Source organism: Phaethon aethereus (genome assembly GCF_964289735.1).
Source record: "Phaethon aethereus genome assembly, chromosome: Z".
Classification (NCBI taxonomy): Eukaryota; Metazoa; Chordata; class Aves; order Phaethontiformes; family Phaethontidae; genus Phaethon; species Phaethon aethereus.
Genome location: NC_138577.1, coordinates 2,578,418 through 2,595,647, shown reverse-complemented (window position 1 = coordinate 2,595,647; position 17,230 = coordinate 2,578,418). Strand labels below are relative to the sequence as shown.

Genomic DNA, 17,230 nt, shown 5'->3' with positions numbered 1-17,230 from the left:
GTTTATCAAGCTTTTTTAGCTCTTTTGCTTTAATAAGTGATTTAAGCTGACATCCAAAAGCATGGTGTGGTTGATGTGTGATAATTTGTATTCAGGGTGAAATTGGAGCACTTTAAGATAGTCTGTATAACAAAAGGTGACCTAGTGTTGTTTCCTTTAACAATTACAATGGGTTGTTTTATGTTGTCATTTGAGGAGGAGCTGTGTGCTGCATTACCCACCAGCATGATCTGCTGTCAAGGCAATCTAAATTTTGCATTTCAGATGATCTCTGCTTAAGGCTAAACCTGTTGCAAACCGCTGTGTTTTCAGAACTAATCAAACAAAATAATAGTTGCAAGGATGTGATATTTTAACATTTGTATTGTCGTTATTTGGTTTATAAAATGAGCTTGTTATAGCCCTGCAATTACTGTGCTGGGCACTGTGCAAACACAGGAATATTATTTGAGAGTAGAACTGGGGCTACATATTAATATTGGAACTTGTACTAGTAAGGTCTAACTTATAAGGGCAAATTAGGGATTGCAGGTGATGAGAGTTCTCTGGTCCAACCCCTGCTCAAAGCTGGTCAGCTCCAAGATCAGCCCAGTTGCCCAGGACTTTCTGTGAAGAGCTGCATGATATCTTCTGACCAAAGCCATCGCCTTGCTCTATGCTACCAGGTTTCTGTGGCTTTGCAAGAGCAACCTCACGCTGCTGCTAAACAGGGGGTACCAGCCTACAGTCCAGCCTTTGTGAGCTCCGTCGTTCGTTACAGCGTGCCAAGGACTGTCTTTAATGTTTCCTGTCAGCCATCACCTGTGATCCCTCAGGCAGCTAAAATAGAGTAATGCATACAGGAGTTTGAACAGATAGCATAAACAAGTACATGTGCACAAGTGTGCAAATGGTGTGAGTAGAAGCTAACAGAGGGATTTTGAAGGCTAATTGCTTGCTAAAAGAAACCAAAGCCTGCTGTGGTGCACCAAATCAATTTATAATTTAATAGCATCAAGCTGATACATTCAGAGCTGGGACAGAAACACAATCAGCTAAGCAGGGCCTCACATGAAAGCAAATTTAAGCTCGCAGTTAGTGTGTTTATGAGATGACTCCAGGTGTGTCTCGTGTTGTGTGTTGGTGTTTGCCTATGGGCTTTTCTAATGGCGGTCTTTAGCTTGAACTGGCCTTGGATGATCAGATTTGTGTGTCTCTGGTTTCCTACTACTGCAAGGTAAATGCATCTATTGCATGCTTTAGATAGTTATGCTCATTATTTCCCAGAAATTCAATTTTAAGATGAAGTCCATCTCCTGAGCCAAAGACACAGAGATGTATCCTTGATGGAACAGCCCTTTTCAGTATTTCCTGTATTCATGGTGCTAAAACTGCAACAGTCTTTCTGCCGTGAATTCTCCATGGGTTTGTCATCCCTGTCTTATTTTGCCTGGGGTTTCTGAAGCGTACAGTGCTGAAGCAGCGATGTTGCAGGCACCCCTCAGACGTGTGTGCTGGGCTGGGTAGTGCCTCTGTGTCGGGGACCTGGGCACAGTGGTGGGCAATGTGGGAATGGGATTTTCACACCACTCTTTACTTTCTGTACAGTACAAGTTCCCGGGCCGGTGGAAAACCTGCGGGCTGTATCTACCTCACCTACGTCGATTCTTGTCTCCTGGGATCCCCCTGCCTATGCAAATGGCCCTGTTCAAGGCTACAGACTCTTTTGTACGGAGACAGCGACTGGAAGAGAGCAGGTGAGCGATGGCTGGAGTGGCTCTGCTCTCCCTGTGAAAAGGAGATATTTGGTGTAGGCATCTGCAGGTCTTCAGAGTGCTCTAAAGGCTCAAAGTGAGAGGTTTTATGGGTTAATCCTCCAGGTTGGGTAAATGTTGCACAGACCAGTGATAAAAGAGCAAATCAAGCAAGCTAAATTTCCACCAATATAAAGTGGGTTCAGGAGGTAGAAGAGGCGGCCTATTATATACCAACCATTCCTCAGCTTTATGCTGAAATTTCATAATAATGCCAAAGAGCATTTAAAGACCCTTTAGACTTCCCCTTTACTTTGTGCAAAGCCATCAACCCATTAACGGCAGTTTGTACATGTGATCTTTGTAGAACATGTATTTTTTGGTTGCTTCTTGTAACTTTTTTCGAGTAGGAGGGTAAAATAATACTAATCCAGGCTCCAGAGTGACAGATGCTTATAGTAAAAATTGGTGTTGATGCTGTGCACTGAGTTGCGCTCCTAACTCTGCCATGAGCATGTGCTTTTGAGTGGCAAACAAGCAACCTTGCTTTCTGCAGGTTGCAAACTGCTCGGACCCACTGGCCATTTCATAACCAATATTTGATAGGAGTGCAGTAGTAGCAGTGGAGATGAGCTCTGTGGGGAGAGTATGGCCTCAGTAGGTTTTTAGCAAATAGAGCAGGGAAGAAAGCAGACACGTCTTTTTTTCTGACCTGATAGCACGCAATAATCACAGGCATCAGCAGTCTTGCGGCAGGTGCTTCCATAGTCTTACAGGATCTTTTATACCATCGCCATTTTCTCTGTTCTTGCTTTATTTTACTTTCTTCTTTTCTCCAAAATTCCCCTTTGACTCTTTGTCTTTATTTTCTTCTTTCCCTATCACACACCTGTGGAGTGACAGCAACTGGCTTAACCAAAAAAACCCCCCTTTTCTCCTGCACCCTAAGTAACTAAACACAACTCTGAGATGCTGAAATCCCCTCTGTCCTGAAGCCATGGGCAGAGCTGCAGATGAGTGCTGAGAACTGAGCTGTAACAAGCCACTCAGTTACAAATTGCCTTTTGTATCAACTTAAACAAGGATTTAGCTCTACTTCTCAAAGAGTGAAAAGCTCGCCTCTAGTCCACTCATCCCTTGGCACGGCCGTGGCGCCGGCTGTCACATTTTCCCTTGGTTTATCATCTCTGTGTGCTAGAATGTGGAGGTGGACGGGCTCTCCTACCGGTTGGATGGGCTGAAGAAGTTCACCGAGTACACCCTGCGCTTCCTCGCCTACAACCACTACGGCCCCGGCGTCTCCACTGAGGATGTGACAGTCACCACGCTTTCAGATGGTGAGTGGGGGACGGAGGGGCCCCAGGGTGGGCAGGTTGCATCTGTGGGTTGCGATCATCAGACGTTTTCTTCTGCTACTGTATTTTGGAAGAGGCAGCAATGAAATGAGGAGGTTATTGAATGTGCAGGACAGAAATCAGGTTCGGTACCTGCCTGCAGTGGTACCCTCTGAGCTGGTGTTCGTCTCCAAGGATAATTGGTCCAGTTCATTATTCCTATGTCTAGTGATAAGGATAGTCTACTTCTCTCTTTATTTTCTCTTTAACTTAGGCACAGGTGTATCCTTTCAGCTTTTATTTTATTACGGCTGCATTTGAAGAACCAACTGCCTGGGTCTTCCTTGTGCTTTAAACACGGGGTAGCAAATGTGCCAGGGCTTCAATCTCTGCTCGTCACGGCGGCTGCACCATCATCCCTCCCCGAGCTCACGCCATGCTCCCGTGGCTCGCAGGCTGTGGGAGATAAATTGAATTTTATTTTGCATTCAGAAGCACTTAGTTGTGTCTGATACCACAAAACTTAATGCACGCCTGACTCCTCTTGAAGTCACTGAGCCTGATCCCCACACCTGGCTAAAACAGGAATAACTTAATTGGAGTCATTTGGGCTACAAAAGTGTAAAACCATAAAAATGAAGGAAAAATTCTTTCAGTGGGATTGGTGAGAGTCCGTAAAGCGGAAGCCAGACCAGAGACAGGCTCTAGAGGCTTCAGGGATGTGCCACTTGCTGAGCCCCACAGCCAGAGGGACTTTTTCCGTATCAACATTTTGTTTAAAGATGACATAAGAGGTGTCAACTAAGCTTTAAAGTGAGATTTATAAACAGTTAATTTTCCTTCTGATAAAAATTTGCACAATTTCTTTTTCATTCATGCTAATAAAGCAAGGTATGGGAGTTTGGGTGGCCCTGGCCTGGGTTTGGATCACTAACTTAACGTCATTTTCGTGTGGAGAAATGTTTACTTTTACGTGAGAGTATAAAATCAGGGAGTAGGCAAGAAATATGTTGCTGTGGGCTTCAGCTAGGTATGTTAAACTTGCTGGGCTTTCTCAGCCCTCAGAATTGTAGCAGATAACCTGTGCTAATGAGCACATTCAGAAATGGTGCCCAGCATGCACCTGTCACATAAAAATCTCCATGTTGTTCCTTTCTATGCTGTAGATTGATGCTAGAGCAAAAAAATTGAATGGAGAACCAGAGTGACCAAGATTTATCCCTTTATATTTACATCTATTTACCTAATTTTATTACAAAGTTGATAACTCTCCCTTGTTATTCTACCCAAAACAGCTGAAAATTTGTACAAAGTTAAGAGTGGCAATTTTCTGTCTGTCTGGTAACCCAATCGCTTCTGACTGCTACACCTCATCAACTGAAAATATGAATTTCTGGACAGTATTAGTAGCAACTGTATAGAACCTGGAGGAAATCAGCAGAGGGGAGGTATTGTGCACTGGAGAAGCTCTTGCATTTGTGTAATGTATCTAAAGCATAGAGCATTTCTGCAGGTGTCCCTGGTCACGCGCAGGTTGGTGACATCCCCTGTGGAAGCGATGCTCCTGTCTCACCTCCATCCATTCCTGGTGGAGGTGCTGCCACCCTGAATTACCCTGTGGTCTGCAGGTCCTCTCCCAGGTCTCCTTGACCTCTGGAGGAGCAGTGGTAGAGAAAGCATGGTCTGAAAAGAGGCGACTTCAGCTGGGCGGTGAGGCTGCTGGGGTCAGGAGGAGCAGTGCTTTCATTTCAAAAAGGCTGAGCCAGTCTGCCCTAACTTTAATTCAGAAATAAATAGGCACCTCAACACAGGGCACTGGAGGAGAGCTCTTGAGAGCCTCTAAAGTAGGCTCCATGAAGAGCAACATGGAGGGGACCAGGTGTGTGGGAAACCCCGAGTGAGGGAGCTGGTGAACCCCAGTGCTGTTTTTAATCTGTGTTATTCTGAGCTGTATCTTCAGTGGGATTCATCCGTGAGACCCACAGCTCAGTTGGCGCTGTTACTGTGCGTTTGACACCTCTGCAATATTTTTTTCAAGTGCTACTTATGTCTGCCCAGCAAATCCAGTTTTTCCTTGTAATACAGGCTGGATCTTGGCAGAATAAATTACTTCACACTTATAATTATAAAAACAAAAGGAAAACAAGTGAAAATGAATATTTTGCATAATGTATGTAGATTTAATTCACACTGTGAAGTGTAGAACTGCGGTCCTGTACTCCACTTTGGTTTTAAATGTCACCGTGAGAAAGGGAAAGATTGTTATTCATGAGTCTGAAAATTATCCCTGCAAGTGTTTCAAACGCTTCACCTGTCTGCAAAAAAAAAATCATTGCTAATAAGAAGGTTTCCATGAGACTGTTCCAGAAAACAAGAATGTGCTTAGGTGCCCTTGTTTTGGGAATCTGGAAAAAGGTGGTATTTATTTTTCTCTTTATTTAAGTAGAAGTCTGTTCTACAATTAAGTTAGTTAGCTGCAGCCTTCCTAATCTTCCTCTAGATTTTGGAGCAGGTGTAAAAGAAGAGAAAATCCCTTTAGGATATCTTTTCACCCTCCTTATTCTAGGTCTGCCTGAAACCACTTTGGTCTCTGATATGAAGAAGAGCAACCGAAGGTCCGTGGTGAGAACCTGGCTTTGGCCAAGCCTGGGCAAAGGTGGCGTCAGTTCTAGCTGTCCCGCTGCCAAGAAGGAAAGGAGGGAATGGAGAGCGCCATTCTGCAGCACCAAAACTTTCTGCAATTTCTTCTTTTACGGTGTTATGCAGAGACCTTTCCCAGGGTTAAGGTCTTTTCTGCTGGAGGATGCACAATAAAACAGCAAGAAATAATTCCTGCACAGGCAAGCTAACAGCCTACACAGAGGAGAGACAAAGACATTTAGAATCATAGAATGGTTTAGGTTGGAAAAGACCTTTAAGATCATCAAGTCCAACCGTTAACCTAACACTGCCAAGCCCACCAGTAAACCATGTCCCTATGCACCACGTCTACACATCTTTTAAATACCTCCAGGGATGGCGACTCTGCCACCTCCCTGGGCAGCCTGTTCCAATGCTTCATAATCCTTTCGGTGAAGAAATTTTTCCTAATGTCCAGTCTAAACCTCCCCTGGTGCAACTTGAAGCCATTTCCTTTTGTCCTATCACTTGTTAGGTGGGAGAAGAGACCAACACCCACCTTGCTACAACCTCCTTTCAGGTACTTGTAGACATCCAAGTTTCCCACATGATGTTCCCATTGTAGATCTCAAAAGAAGTTGTAGAGAGCTATAAGGTCTCCCCTCAGCCTCCTTTTCTCCAGACTAATCAACTCCCATCTTCCTCAGATAGTCCTCATAAGACTTGTGCTCTAGACCCTTCACCAGCTTCGTTGCCCTTCTCTGGACATGCTTGAGCACCTCAACGTCCTTCTTGTAGTGAGGGGCCCAACGCTGAACACAGGTTCAAGGTGCGGCCTCACCAGTGCCAAGTACAGAGGCATGATCACTTCCCTCCTCCTGCTGGCCACAGCATTTCTGATACAAGCCAGAATGCTATTGGCTTTCTTGGCCACCTGGGCACACTGCTGGCTCATGTTCAGCTGGCTTGACCAATGCTCCCAGGTCCTTTTCCACTGGGCAGCTCTCCAGCCACTCCTCCACAAGCCTGTAGTGTTGTGTGGGGTTGTTGTGACCGAAGTGCAGGACCTGGCACTAGGCCTTATTAAATCCCATACAATTGACCTTGGCCCAGCGATGCAGCCTGTCCAGATCCTTCTGCAGAGCCTTCCTGCCCTCGAGCAGATCAACACTCCCACCCAACTTGGTGTTGTCTGCAGACTTACAGAGGGTGCTCTCCATCCCCTTGTCCAGATTACTGATATCAAACAGAGCGGGCCCTAATACTGAGCCCTAGGGAACACCACTTGTGACTGGCCGCCAACTGGATTTAACCTCATTCACCACAACTCTTTGGGCCTGGCCATCCACCCAGTTTTTTTACCCAGTGAAGAGTACACGTGTCCAAGCCATGAGCGTCTAGTTTCTCTAGGAGAATGCTGTGGGAAATGTTGTCAAAGGCTTTCTAAAGTGCAGGTGGACAACATCCACAGCCTTTCCTGCATCCACTAAGCAGGTCACCTGGTCATAGAAGGAGATCAGGTTGGTCAAGCAGGACCTGCCTTTCATAAACCCATGCTGACTAGGCCTGATCACCTGGTTGTCTTGTGCGTGCAGCACGATGGCACCCAACACGATCTGCTCTGCAACCTTCCCTGGTACCGAGGTCAGGTTGACAGGTCTGTAGTTCTCTGGATCCTCCTTCTGGCCCTTCTTGTAGATGGGTGTCACATTTGCTAACCTCCAGTCAACTGGGACCTCCCTGGTTAGCCAGGACTGCTGATAAATGATTGAAAGTGCTGCTGAGCATGTCCATGAGCTCCCTCAGTACCCTTGGGTGGATCCCATCCAGCCCCATGGACCTGTGTGTGTCTAAGCGGTTTCCTCTTGGATTATGGGGGCTTCGTTCTGCTTCCCGTCCCTGTTTTCTAGCTCAGGGGACTGGGTACCCAGAGAACAACTGGTCCTACTATTAAAGACTGAGGCAAAAGAGGCATTAAGTACCTCAGCCTTTTGCTCATCCTTTGTCACTATGTCTGCCTCCACACCCAATAAAGGATGGAGATTCTCCTTAGCCCTCCTTTTGTTGCTATGTATTTATAGAAACATTTTTTAATTGTCTTTTATGACAGTAGCCAGATTAAGTTCTAGTTGGGCTTTGGCCCTTCTAATTTTCTCCCTGCATAACATCATGACATCCTTTTAGTCCTCCTGAGTTGCCTGCTCCTTCTTCCAAAGGTCATAAACTCTCCTCTTATTCCTGAGTTCCAGCCAAAGCTCTCTGTTCAGCCAGGCCAGTTGTCTTTCCGCACATCCGGACAGCCTGCTCCTGCATGTTTAAGATTTCCTTTCTGAAGAATGTCTAGCCTTGCTGGACTCCTTTGCCCTTTAGGACTGCCTCCCAAGGGACTCTGTCAACCAGGTTCCTAAAGAGGCTAAAGTCTGTCCTGTGGAAGTCCCAGGTAGCAGTTCTGCTGACCCCCTTCCTTTACTTCTCCAAGAATCAAAAACTCCTGGACTATGTCCTCTCCGCTGTATTGTATGTCCAGCAGACACGTGGTAAGTTGAAGTCCCTCCTGAGGACAAGGGCTAGCGATTGTGAGACTTCTCCCAGCTGCTTATGGAATATTTCATCTGCCTCTTCATCCTTGTTCGGTGGTCTATGTCCTGTTTTATAGGTGAAAGCTAAAGAAAGGAGAAAGCCTGTAGCTGCCCATATACACATTTGCTTTTTGAGCAGATTTGGTTCCTGAGTCCCCTGCTACCATCCTCCTTGCAGAGGAGAGTAGTTCCCCAGGCTGCCCCACTATGCTTTTTGGATTGCAACCCATCCTCCAGCTTAAATTGAGATTTTGCAGTCTCGTCAGCCAGGGACTGCTGCTGTCAGAGGGACAGGAGCTGGCCCCCTTTCCCAGCTCCTGCCTGCTGCTTTTGCTGCTGGACAAAAGTGTAACAAGGAGCACCTTGCTTGTCACCACCGGCTCCCTTTGGTCTTTACTTCATGTCCTCTTCGCATCTTGGTCCACGCAGTCTCTGGCAGTTTATTTTTGCATCGGTAACCAAACCTGGAGGGCAGCCCCTGGGCAAGGAGCTGGGATGCTCTCAAAAGGCAGCGACTCCAGCACTGCTTTTCTGAAAGCTGATTTGAAACAGAAGTAAACGTCAAAAATGGGATAAAAGCCCTGTAGGTTGGTCTGCCTTTCCTTTCCTCTTGTAAAAATGATAGAATGCCTTCCTCTTGAGAATGTGTATATACTTGAGCAAGTTATTTTTTCCATACCAATCCTTGCTGTATAGCATACGATACGGTACATAGTTGCACAAAAAAAAGCCTGTGCTATTAGTTCCTGCAAGTCTGCAGGCAAAAATTCTCCGTGAAGCTCTGGGATGTAATCTATAGTCTGAGAAATGCACTCCAGTCAAAGGGATTTAGTGTGGCATCTGCAGCTGCAGGAGCTACAGACCCTAGACAGCATTTACCAGATCAAGGAACATACTGTATCTTCAGTGCTTAATTTTCAGTTTAAAATACAGCTCAGATAATATTTGGCCAAGCTGTGTGCCATTTCAGAAATGCTTTGAGCTATCATGCTCATGAATTTATCAAAATGCATTTAATCCCAGCAATTGGCAGACAGTCTTATTTCATGCTTCCCAAGTACTTGATTTAAATATAATTTTTATCCATAATTATGATATACTTTTTTTTTTAAGTAAAAATTGAAGATTGAAGTTCAGATTGACACAGGAGACAGCCTATGAAGTTTTTCAGATGTCTGTAGCCGTTCCTGTGTTTGCACGAGAGCTGATAGCAGGGGCACAGAGGAATGGGCTGCGAGGGCATTTATGTGAGCATGAGCAAAGCCCATCGCTCGGAGCCACAGGCGTGGATTTACCGGAGGTGAGCGATGTTGTGGCTGCGACCCTGCTGGGGACGGAGTCTCTTATTGTAGTGCCCTGGTAGCCCAACCTCTTGGCATAATGATTTCCCTTAAAATTAACCAATCCATCTTTATCTGTTTGGAAGAAGTACTGGGAGAATGTAGTGTTTCCCTCCTCTTCCTCTTCCTCTGTAAGAATTACACAGGAATTTTCCTGATGCAAAACATTTCTTGGTGTGAGTGTCAGCCCTGAAACTTTTGGGGCAAAGGTGCAGGCTGTAATGAGACGTCCATGGGAAGGTTTGGTGGCTGGAGTTCACACCAGTGCCAGCAAGGCTTGGTTACCTGGCTTATGTGTTTCTGTCTTTATTGGATCGGGGACCTGGATCCGGCCCTCTTGCCTCCCAGCTTGCTGTCCCTGGTAAATGCCTCTGTTCTTCCCGTGCCTTTCCTGGAACAGCAGCCTGGGGACCTGGGTGCTGTCTGTGCTGCTGGGAAATACTCCGGGGGCTGAGCTGGCTTGCTCAGACATCTCATTCCTTCTGGACCTTTCTGCTTTCTGATAAACAAACAGCAAAACCACAAAGGACATGGATTCGTCTGATGGGCAACTGAAAGTATTTTTTTTTCTAATTTCACCAGATAGAAAAAAAAAAAAGAAAACCCTAACAACAAGTCTGAGTACCTTGCCGTATGAACCTTCTTCCCATTAATAAGAATCACAGAATGGTTTGAGTTGGAAGGGACCTTTCAAGACCACCTAGTCCAACCCCCCTGCAGTGAGCAGGGACATCTGCAACCAGAGCAGGTTGCTCAGAGCCCCATCCAGCCTGGTTTTGAACACTTCAGGGATGGGGCATCCATGACTTCTCTGCGTAACATGTTCCACTGTCTCACCACCCTCATTTTCAAAAATTTCTGTCTTATGTCTAATCTAAATTTACTGTCTTTCAGTTTAAGCCATTACCCCTTGTCCTATCGCTACATGCTCTCATACAAAGTCCCTCTCCAGCTTTCTTGTAGGCCCCTTCAAGTAGTCAGAGGCCTGCAGGAAGGTCTCCCTGGAGCCTTCTCTGCTCCAGGCTGAGCCCCCCCAGCTCTCCCAGCCTGGAGGGGTTCCAGCCCTCGGAGCGTTGCTGGGCCTCCTCTGGCCCCACTCCAGCAGGTCCATGTCTCTCCTGTGCCGAGGGCTCCAGAGCTGGACACAGCACTTGCAGAGGGGTCTCCCCAGAGCAGGGCAGAGGGGCAGAATCCCCTCCCTCGCCCTGCTGGCCATGCGGCTTTGGGGGCAGCCCAGGACATGGTTGGCCTTCTGGGCTGTGAGCGCACATTGCCGGCTCGTGTCCAGCTTTTCATCCCCCAGGACCCCCAAGTCCCTCTCGGCAGGGCTGCTCTCCACCCCTTCACCCCCAGCCTGGGCTGATACCGGGGGTTGCCCTGACCCAGGGGCAGGACCCTGCACTTGGCCTTGTTGAACCTCATGAGGTTGTCCAGCTCCCTCTGGATGGCTTGCTGCCTGGAGCAGTGAGGCTCATCTCACCTACCTCTAGACACCTGGTCCAAGGCAGGCAGGAAGGCTCCTGCAGTATGTTTGAGGATCCCTCCACCACTGAGTTACCCTGTACCAAGGCAAAGGGGCCGCCTTATCCTTGGGCGTCTTTGTCTCTGTTCGTTGCTTATTGCATAGGTAATGTTAGGTAAAATGAGTTCTGCTTTAATTTCTAATGGTATAATTAAGCTGTGAATAATAAACAAAAAGCAAATTTTACCAGGTGCATCCAATTTCTTTATTTGATCAAGATACAAAACTGGAGGAAGTAATTGTAATCTCACAGACGCTGGGTTTGGCAGGGAGCTTTCTGATTGTTGTGCACCCCGAGATATTAAATCAGGGTCTCTGATTTGGTAATGCAAAATGTCGCCTTGACTGAACAGCAAGCAAGGAAGAAAGACACGCAGTATTGCTGTGGAAGTGATTGAGTTCGATGCTGGGTCAGGTCTGGATTTATTTCTTGTTTTGACTGAAGATCTAGAAAAAAAGATAAGGAGTGCCTCAATTATGTTCATGCATGCAATAAAATTGGGAAATATGACAAGCATTCACCAAAGAGAAATAATCAAAATAACAGAAAGGCAACCAAATGGGGGGGGGGGGGAGGAAGAAAAATGAAAAGAAGTTTGTCTGGTAGGGGAATAATATGTAGCAATAAAACTTGAGAGTCAGCAATGAAAAGGAAAGGTTTAAGGTGGCAATGGCTAAACGTTGTGATGAGCCTTCACTGCCCGCAAGAGAGGGGAGAGAAAAGAGGAATCACATTTGAGAAACTGGGGCTCTGAGCAGTTCTGTCTTGCTCACAAACAAGGACAAGTATTTTCCAGCAAGAACATATGTTCTTGGAGATACTGGTGTTCACCAGATTCAGCTAATTCAGAAATGTCAAAAAATATCTCACTTTTTTTTTAAACTTGCAATACCAAGTACATTACAGAGACAGTTTTCTGTCTGATATTTTTCAAAATGAGGAGAGTGTGAGCGGTGACATCTCCTCAGTATCAAGGGAGATGAAATGTTTCATGTGCTGTTAGCTGCTGCCGGTACTGTTGCAGCAGCAATGCCCTTAGATCAACTTCGCACTGTTGTGGGCAGTATGGAAACAAATAAAGAACATTGCCTGCACTAGAGCAACAACTAAAGCTGCTAATCTGGGGAGAGGAAAAAAGAGACTGAACGGGGAAACACTTTGTGTGCAGAGCCCGGGCATGTCAGGGCAGAGCTGAGAAGGGGGCTTGGGTCCCCCAGCCTGGACCTATCTGCTCTGATGGAGAGGGAGTCTGGGTGGTTGAAATGCGAGATGTCAAGCTAATTTTGTATATTCCTTGAACACATATCTTCAGATCAGGCTGTGGCAGGATAAGCAAAACAGTCCAGAGCCTCAGCTGCTGTTTTCAGGAACTCCCAGCTGACTCGGGCTATTGCTTACCCTGGAGCTTTTCCACCAGTGAATCTCCGTGACTCGCGATCCCCAACCTGAGCAATAGTTTCTGTATTCCTTGCTGCTCGCTTAGCTGTATCTCTGTCTCCAAGTAATCTGACTTTTTGGATTATTGTGATTCAAATGCATCTTTTTTCTCTCTTTTTTTTTTCTTTCCTCTTTTTATGATCCACAGAGCCTTCGTGAAGGACAACGGTATTAATGTGGGGCTTTGCTACCAATGTGTCCCTGTTGTTACTTTTGCTCTTTTGTAGCCTGTATTTAAAATATTATTTTCTTATTAGCGCTGACTTAGCTCTGACTGACTTAAATCCTTAAATAGCAACATGTTGATGTGCTGCACTTTGGGAATTTGTTTACTGGATGTAGACGTGACTGGACAGAGTCCAGTGGAGGAGCTGTCTGACCAGTGCTGCTTAAAATAATCTGGGGAAAGTAGCATTTATAGGACTTGCTGCGATCCTTTTCCTTAATGACTGTACAAGGGTGTTTCTTATCCTATTAGTGCATATTGCATTCTTCAGAGATTCATAGATGTTAAGGTCAGAGGCAACGTCTCGCTATGGATGCAGCGTGCCTCTTCCAGAGTGCTGATCTCAAGCCAGTCTGCTCATCTCTATATGCCACACTCATGTGGATGATAGGGACTATATAGAGAGACAATATAGACAATAGCCCCCATTATGTTCACCTCTGTACAGCACATAGAGTTTCACCAGTTCATTCTGGTGAAAGTTTTGGCCAGAATAAGTGATTTACAGAAATATTTTATGTATACTTTTTGGTCATGTATGTCCCACGCTCCTAGACAGCGATTTTCAGCGAAGACTGGAGTTGAAAAGAAAGGTATCCCTGATATCTAGTGTAGATAGATTCCAGCTTGTAGCGCTTTGCCTATTAAATTATACTCCACAGCCAGAAGTCCTTTCCCCATTCAGATAACAGTAGATATTAATCCAAGCACTTCTTAACACTGCACTTGTTTAAATAAAATTAATTTATTTGGTCTCTAAGATGTTTCAGGTCTCAGATCATACTTGTACATCTTTGCTGAACCAATTAAAATGTGTGGACAACTGCAATGAGAATCATTTTGCCCTAGTGTTCCTGTTAATAGCATATAAAAATGGTTTAAACAACTTTGCTTTGACTTGATGTATTCATACTTGTACACTAAAAAATCATTTCTCTCATTTTCCCTAATACATCGCATTGCAAACTGTTCTTAAATTGGATATTCACAATGATTCTTTTTCAGCTCTTTTTTCACAGCCACCTTCCTGTAAATGCAAACTACATCCCTCCTTTTCAGCTGCTCAGTAGCCCAGGTTAGCAGGCAGGCATTATTCCTCTGAAAGGAAAATAAAGCTTCATGTTCATGTCAGGAAGTTGATGCATCATCAAGTACAAACTTATTTTTAAAGCTCTTCGCTCCTCAGCGGTTGAATTAATATTTGCCATCAGCTGGAGGCATATACATTTGAACTGTTGTTGCACAAGCATATTGGAAACATAGATATACAGAGATACAGTGGAAAACAGGCAGAAATTTGTCAGTAAATAGTTGCTAATGGCCTGTCCAACCATGCAGATGCTGAGCATTCACCGGTATCCACGCCGTGTGTCAGTGGTGTGAGCCCGATCCTTCACGGCGGGGAGCCAGGAGGGTGGAGGGGATAAATGAATCTGCACCATGCAGGTTTTTCCTGTGACTATAGCTAGAGAGAATGTGAGATGAAAGGAACTTTTAAGATGGAAAAAAACCCGTTGTGTCAGAACCATTTGTTTTATTTAAAGCTGTGGGTGCCAGACCCTCTCACTGATGCCTTGTGAGGCATCTTTGTAAGACCATGTGTTGAATAGCTATCAGCCTAATTTAAGAATTAAAGTACCTTTATCAGAATGGATATAACAAAGTCCAGTTGTACAAATCCAGGTACGGATTATATTATGTATGACAAGCAGAGTCTTAATGCAAAATAATGTTTTTAAATAGTATCTAAAGACAGAGTTTCTTTTCTCTATCCCCATTAAGAATCCATGATGCCACTGAGAAATACCCTGTTTGTATATAATAGATGTTCTGTTCAGAGTATATGTTCTGAAATACACCTTAATGTATAAAAGCCAGAGGAATTGTGGCATTTCTTGTTTATTTCTGACGAAGTGTATAACAAATAACTGAATTCAAGTAGCTGGTCTCACTGCAGGGAGCCTGCTGACTGGCTGTTTAAAGGGCTTACTAATAGGTCTATCAAAAATGGGAAGAAATGAACAGATGCGTTTGTTTTTCCTCTCCCTAGGGGACCTCTGAAGTGCCACCTGGATTAACTGCATGGTTGTGATCAGATTGTAAACTAGGTGTAAAAGCTGCACTCCCTTCTTTCCAAAAAGAGAAATATTTGCTGTAACCTATTCTGACTTAGACACTAATGGCAATATTTCCAATTTCTTTTTGGTTTTCTTCCCTTTCAGTGCCCAGTGCGATGCCTCAGAACGTCTCCTTGGAAGTGGTTAACTCCAGGGTAAGTCTGGCACGTGCTCAGCACCTCATGGCTGGCGATGACGGGTATTTGCGTAGGTTTTCCTGCTTCGCGTAGCTTTTTCATATACAGAGACCCAGTCTGCCCCTTGCAGAGGTTCCCTTCACTTGTCCAGATCATGTTAATATAAGAACTGAAACACCTCAAAAATGTGCTAGAGAGAAGCAGTGATTTTTTTCCACAGAGGCTTCAGCAACAGTAGTATCACTTAAACTTAGGTGAACAAGCAGAAACTGTTCCCTGATTGCAGATTAACATCTGCAATAAACGTAACTGCGCTTTGATTAAATGGAACAATCTCGGGCAATAATGAGAAGCAGAGCTGTTCCTGGGGGAAAGGAGGTGTGGGAAAGAAATATTTTATTGGTAGGTTATATGTACCACGTGAGGTAGGTCTGTTGTAATCTTGCTTATTCCAGCAAATATATTTGTTTTCTTCAGAAAGATGCATTTCTTTCTCTTAACTCCCATACATTGCTTCTTGAAAAACTCTGACATATCACTGATGAAGTGGGTTGATATTATTTCATAATATAATATTGTGCATAATAGGTGTTAATTATGCTTACTACTTGTTGAGCGCTATTTCTGAATATATTTTGAATTTTTTTTAGATTATTTCTTTTCTTTTTATTTATTCCTGCCATTTACTGGGACTACATAAGCTTTTGTGCTCTACCTGATTTCAATGATAGGCCCATTTGGACATGGAAGAAAAACCCTCACACTTCAGAGTGTGAAAGGCGTGCGCAAAAAACCCACCCCAAGCATCATGTCAGGCTGTCTCCTTCCATCTTTGGAGATTTCCTTTTGCACAGCTACCAAAGAGTAGGAGCCCAAAGCTCACTGATGGGGATAAACTGCAGTTTAGGGAACATTTATATAATCCCTGATATGCTGGGAACAAAGAGTACATGTCAGTTTGATCTTTCTCTTCCAGTGCTCATTTTCATGACATCAAATGTATGTTCTGGGGTTTTTTATTTATTTGCTTTGTCTTTTTTTAAATGCACCCAGCTCAACTTTTAAATTCCCCTTACGCGTAGTGCCCAAAGGGCTTTGATGTCTTGGCACATCTTGTTCCAACCCTTTGCGCTTACTTTTTCTTGCTTACTCTCAAGGTAAAATGTCACAGAGCGGCTGATCACGTTTTGTGACCTTTTGTGGTGATCATTTACAATTAAAGTAGCTAGAACAAAAATAGAAAACGAGCTGTAGGGTACAATGCTGCATGGGATGGCGTGTGGATGCTCCTACCCTGAGATGTAGTATTGCATTATTGGTACTTACAGATGGAGATGGTTTGTACAGATGGGATAAGAAAGGATGAGCTGTGCATAAATCTCGGCCCTATCCACCATCATCAGAGGTCGTCAGTGTGTTCCCAGTCACAGAGTACTAAATGTTGGAAGTCTTGATGAGATACTAATTTGCAGGTGTAAGTGCTGTATTGGACAAAGATGGATTTACATGTTAATGTGAGTGTTTGGCTGAACTGCATCGTGCAGGGCCGCTCTCGTGAGAGGCAAAAGAAATGTGTCTGAGTCCTCCGCTACACGTACAGGTGTGAGTGCTGGAGAACTACACCAGGGGCGACACAAGGACTTCTCCATCGCTTGTAGATTGAGGCAAGGGCAGCCGTGGTCAGCTGGAGTCTGCCTTTACCTCTGCTCCAAAACACATTATCTGTGCAGAGGGAGATCTGAGACCTTCCAAAGCATCCCTCTCGCCATGCAGAGTATCAGTTTCTAAGCTTTCAAGTTGGCACCATGTGTGATGTTAGGAACTGTGTGAAAAGGTATTTTAAGGGGGTATGTATGAAATGGGGATCTTTATCAGCGAGAAAAAGAGATGTGGAACCATTTGGGACTCTTTTGGGCTGTATCCTACAGGTAACGTGGACATAGGAAGGTACAGGTACCCATGTATGCCAGCATATCTTGATAAAGCTTGAATAGAATTTAAATATTTACATCTCGGTAGTTCGGAACAACAAATACAGAAATGAACTAGGCTCACTAAATCTTAAGGAATAAAAAGGTTTTTCAAGCAGAAGAATAAGCTTCAGAGACCATGCCCCAAAACACCTTTGCCCATTCTTTTGCAGTACAACTCCTGTGGCGTTTGTGGTTGAGGCACAGCTAAACTC

At 44.8% G+C, this 17,230-nt stretch overlaps 1 protein-coding gene across 1 annotated transcript in view; it reads left to right on the top strand.

Moving 5' to 3' along the window:
* The window catches only part of DCC (DCC netrin 1 receptor), a 593,712-nt gene that overhangs the window by 439,337 nt on the left and 137,145 nt on the right, over window positions 1-17,230 (top strand). Inside the window, 3 exon segments of the mRNA XM_082013714.1 lie at window positions 1,588-1,736; window positions 2,932-3,070; window positions 15,014-15,063. Of these exon segments, the coding sequence (XP_081869840.1) occupies window positions 1,588-1,736; window positions 2,932-3,070; window positions 15,014-15,063 (338 nt within the window).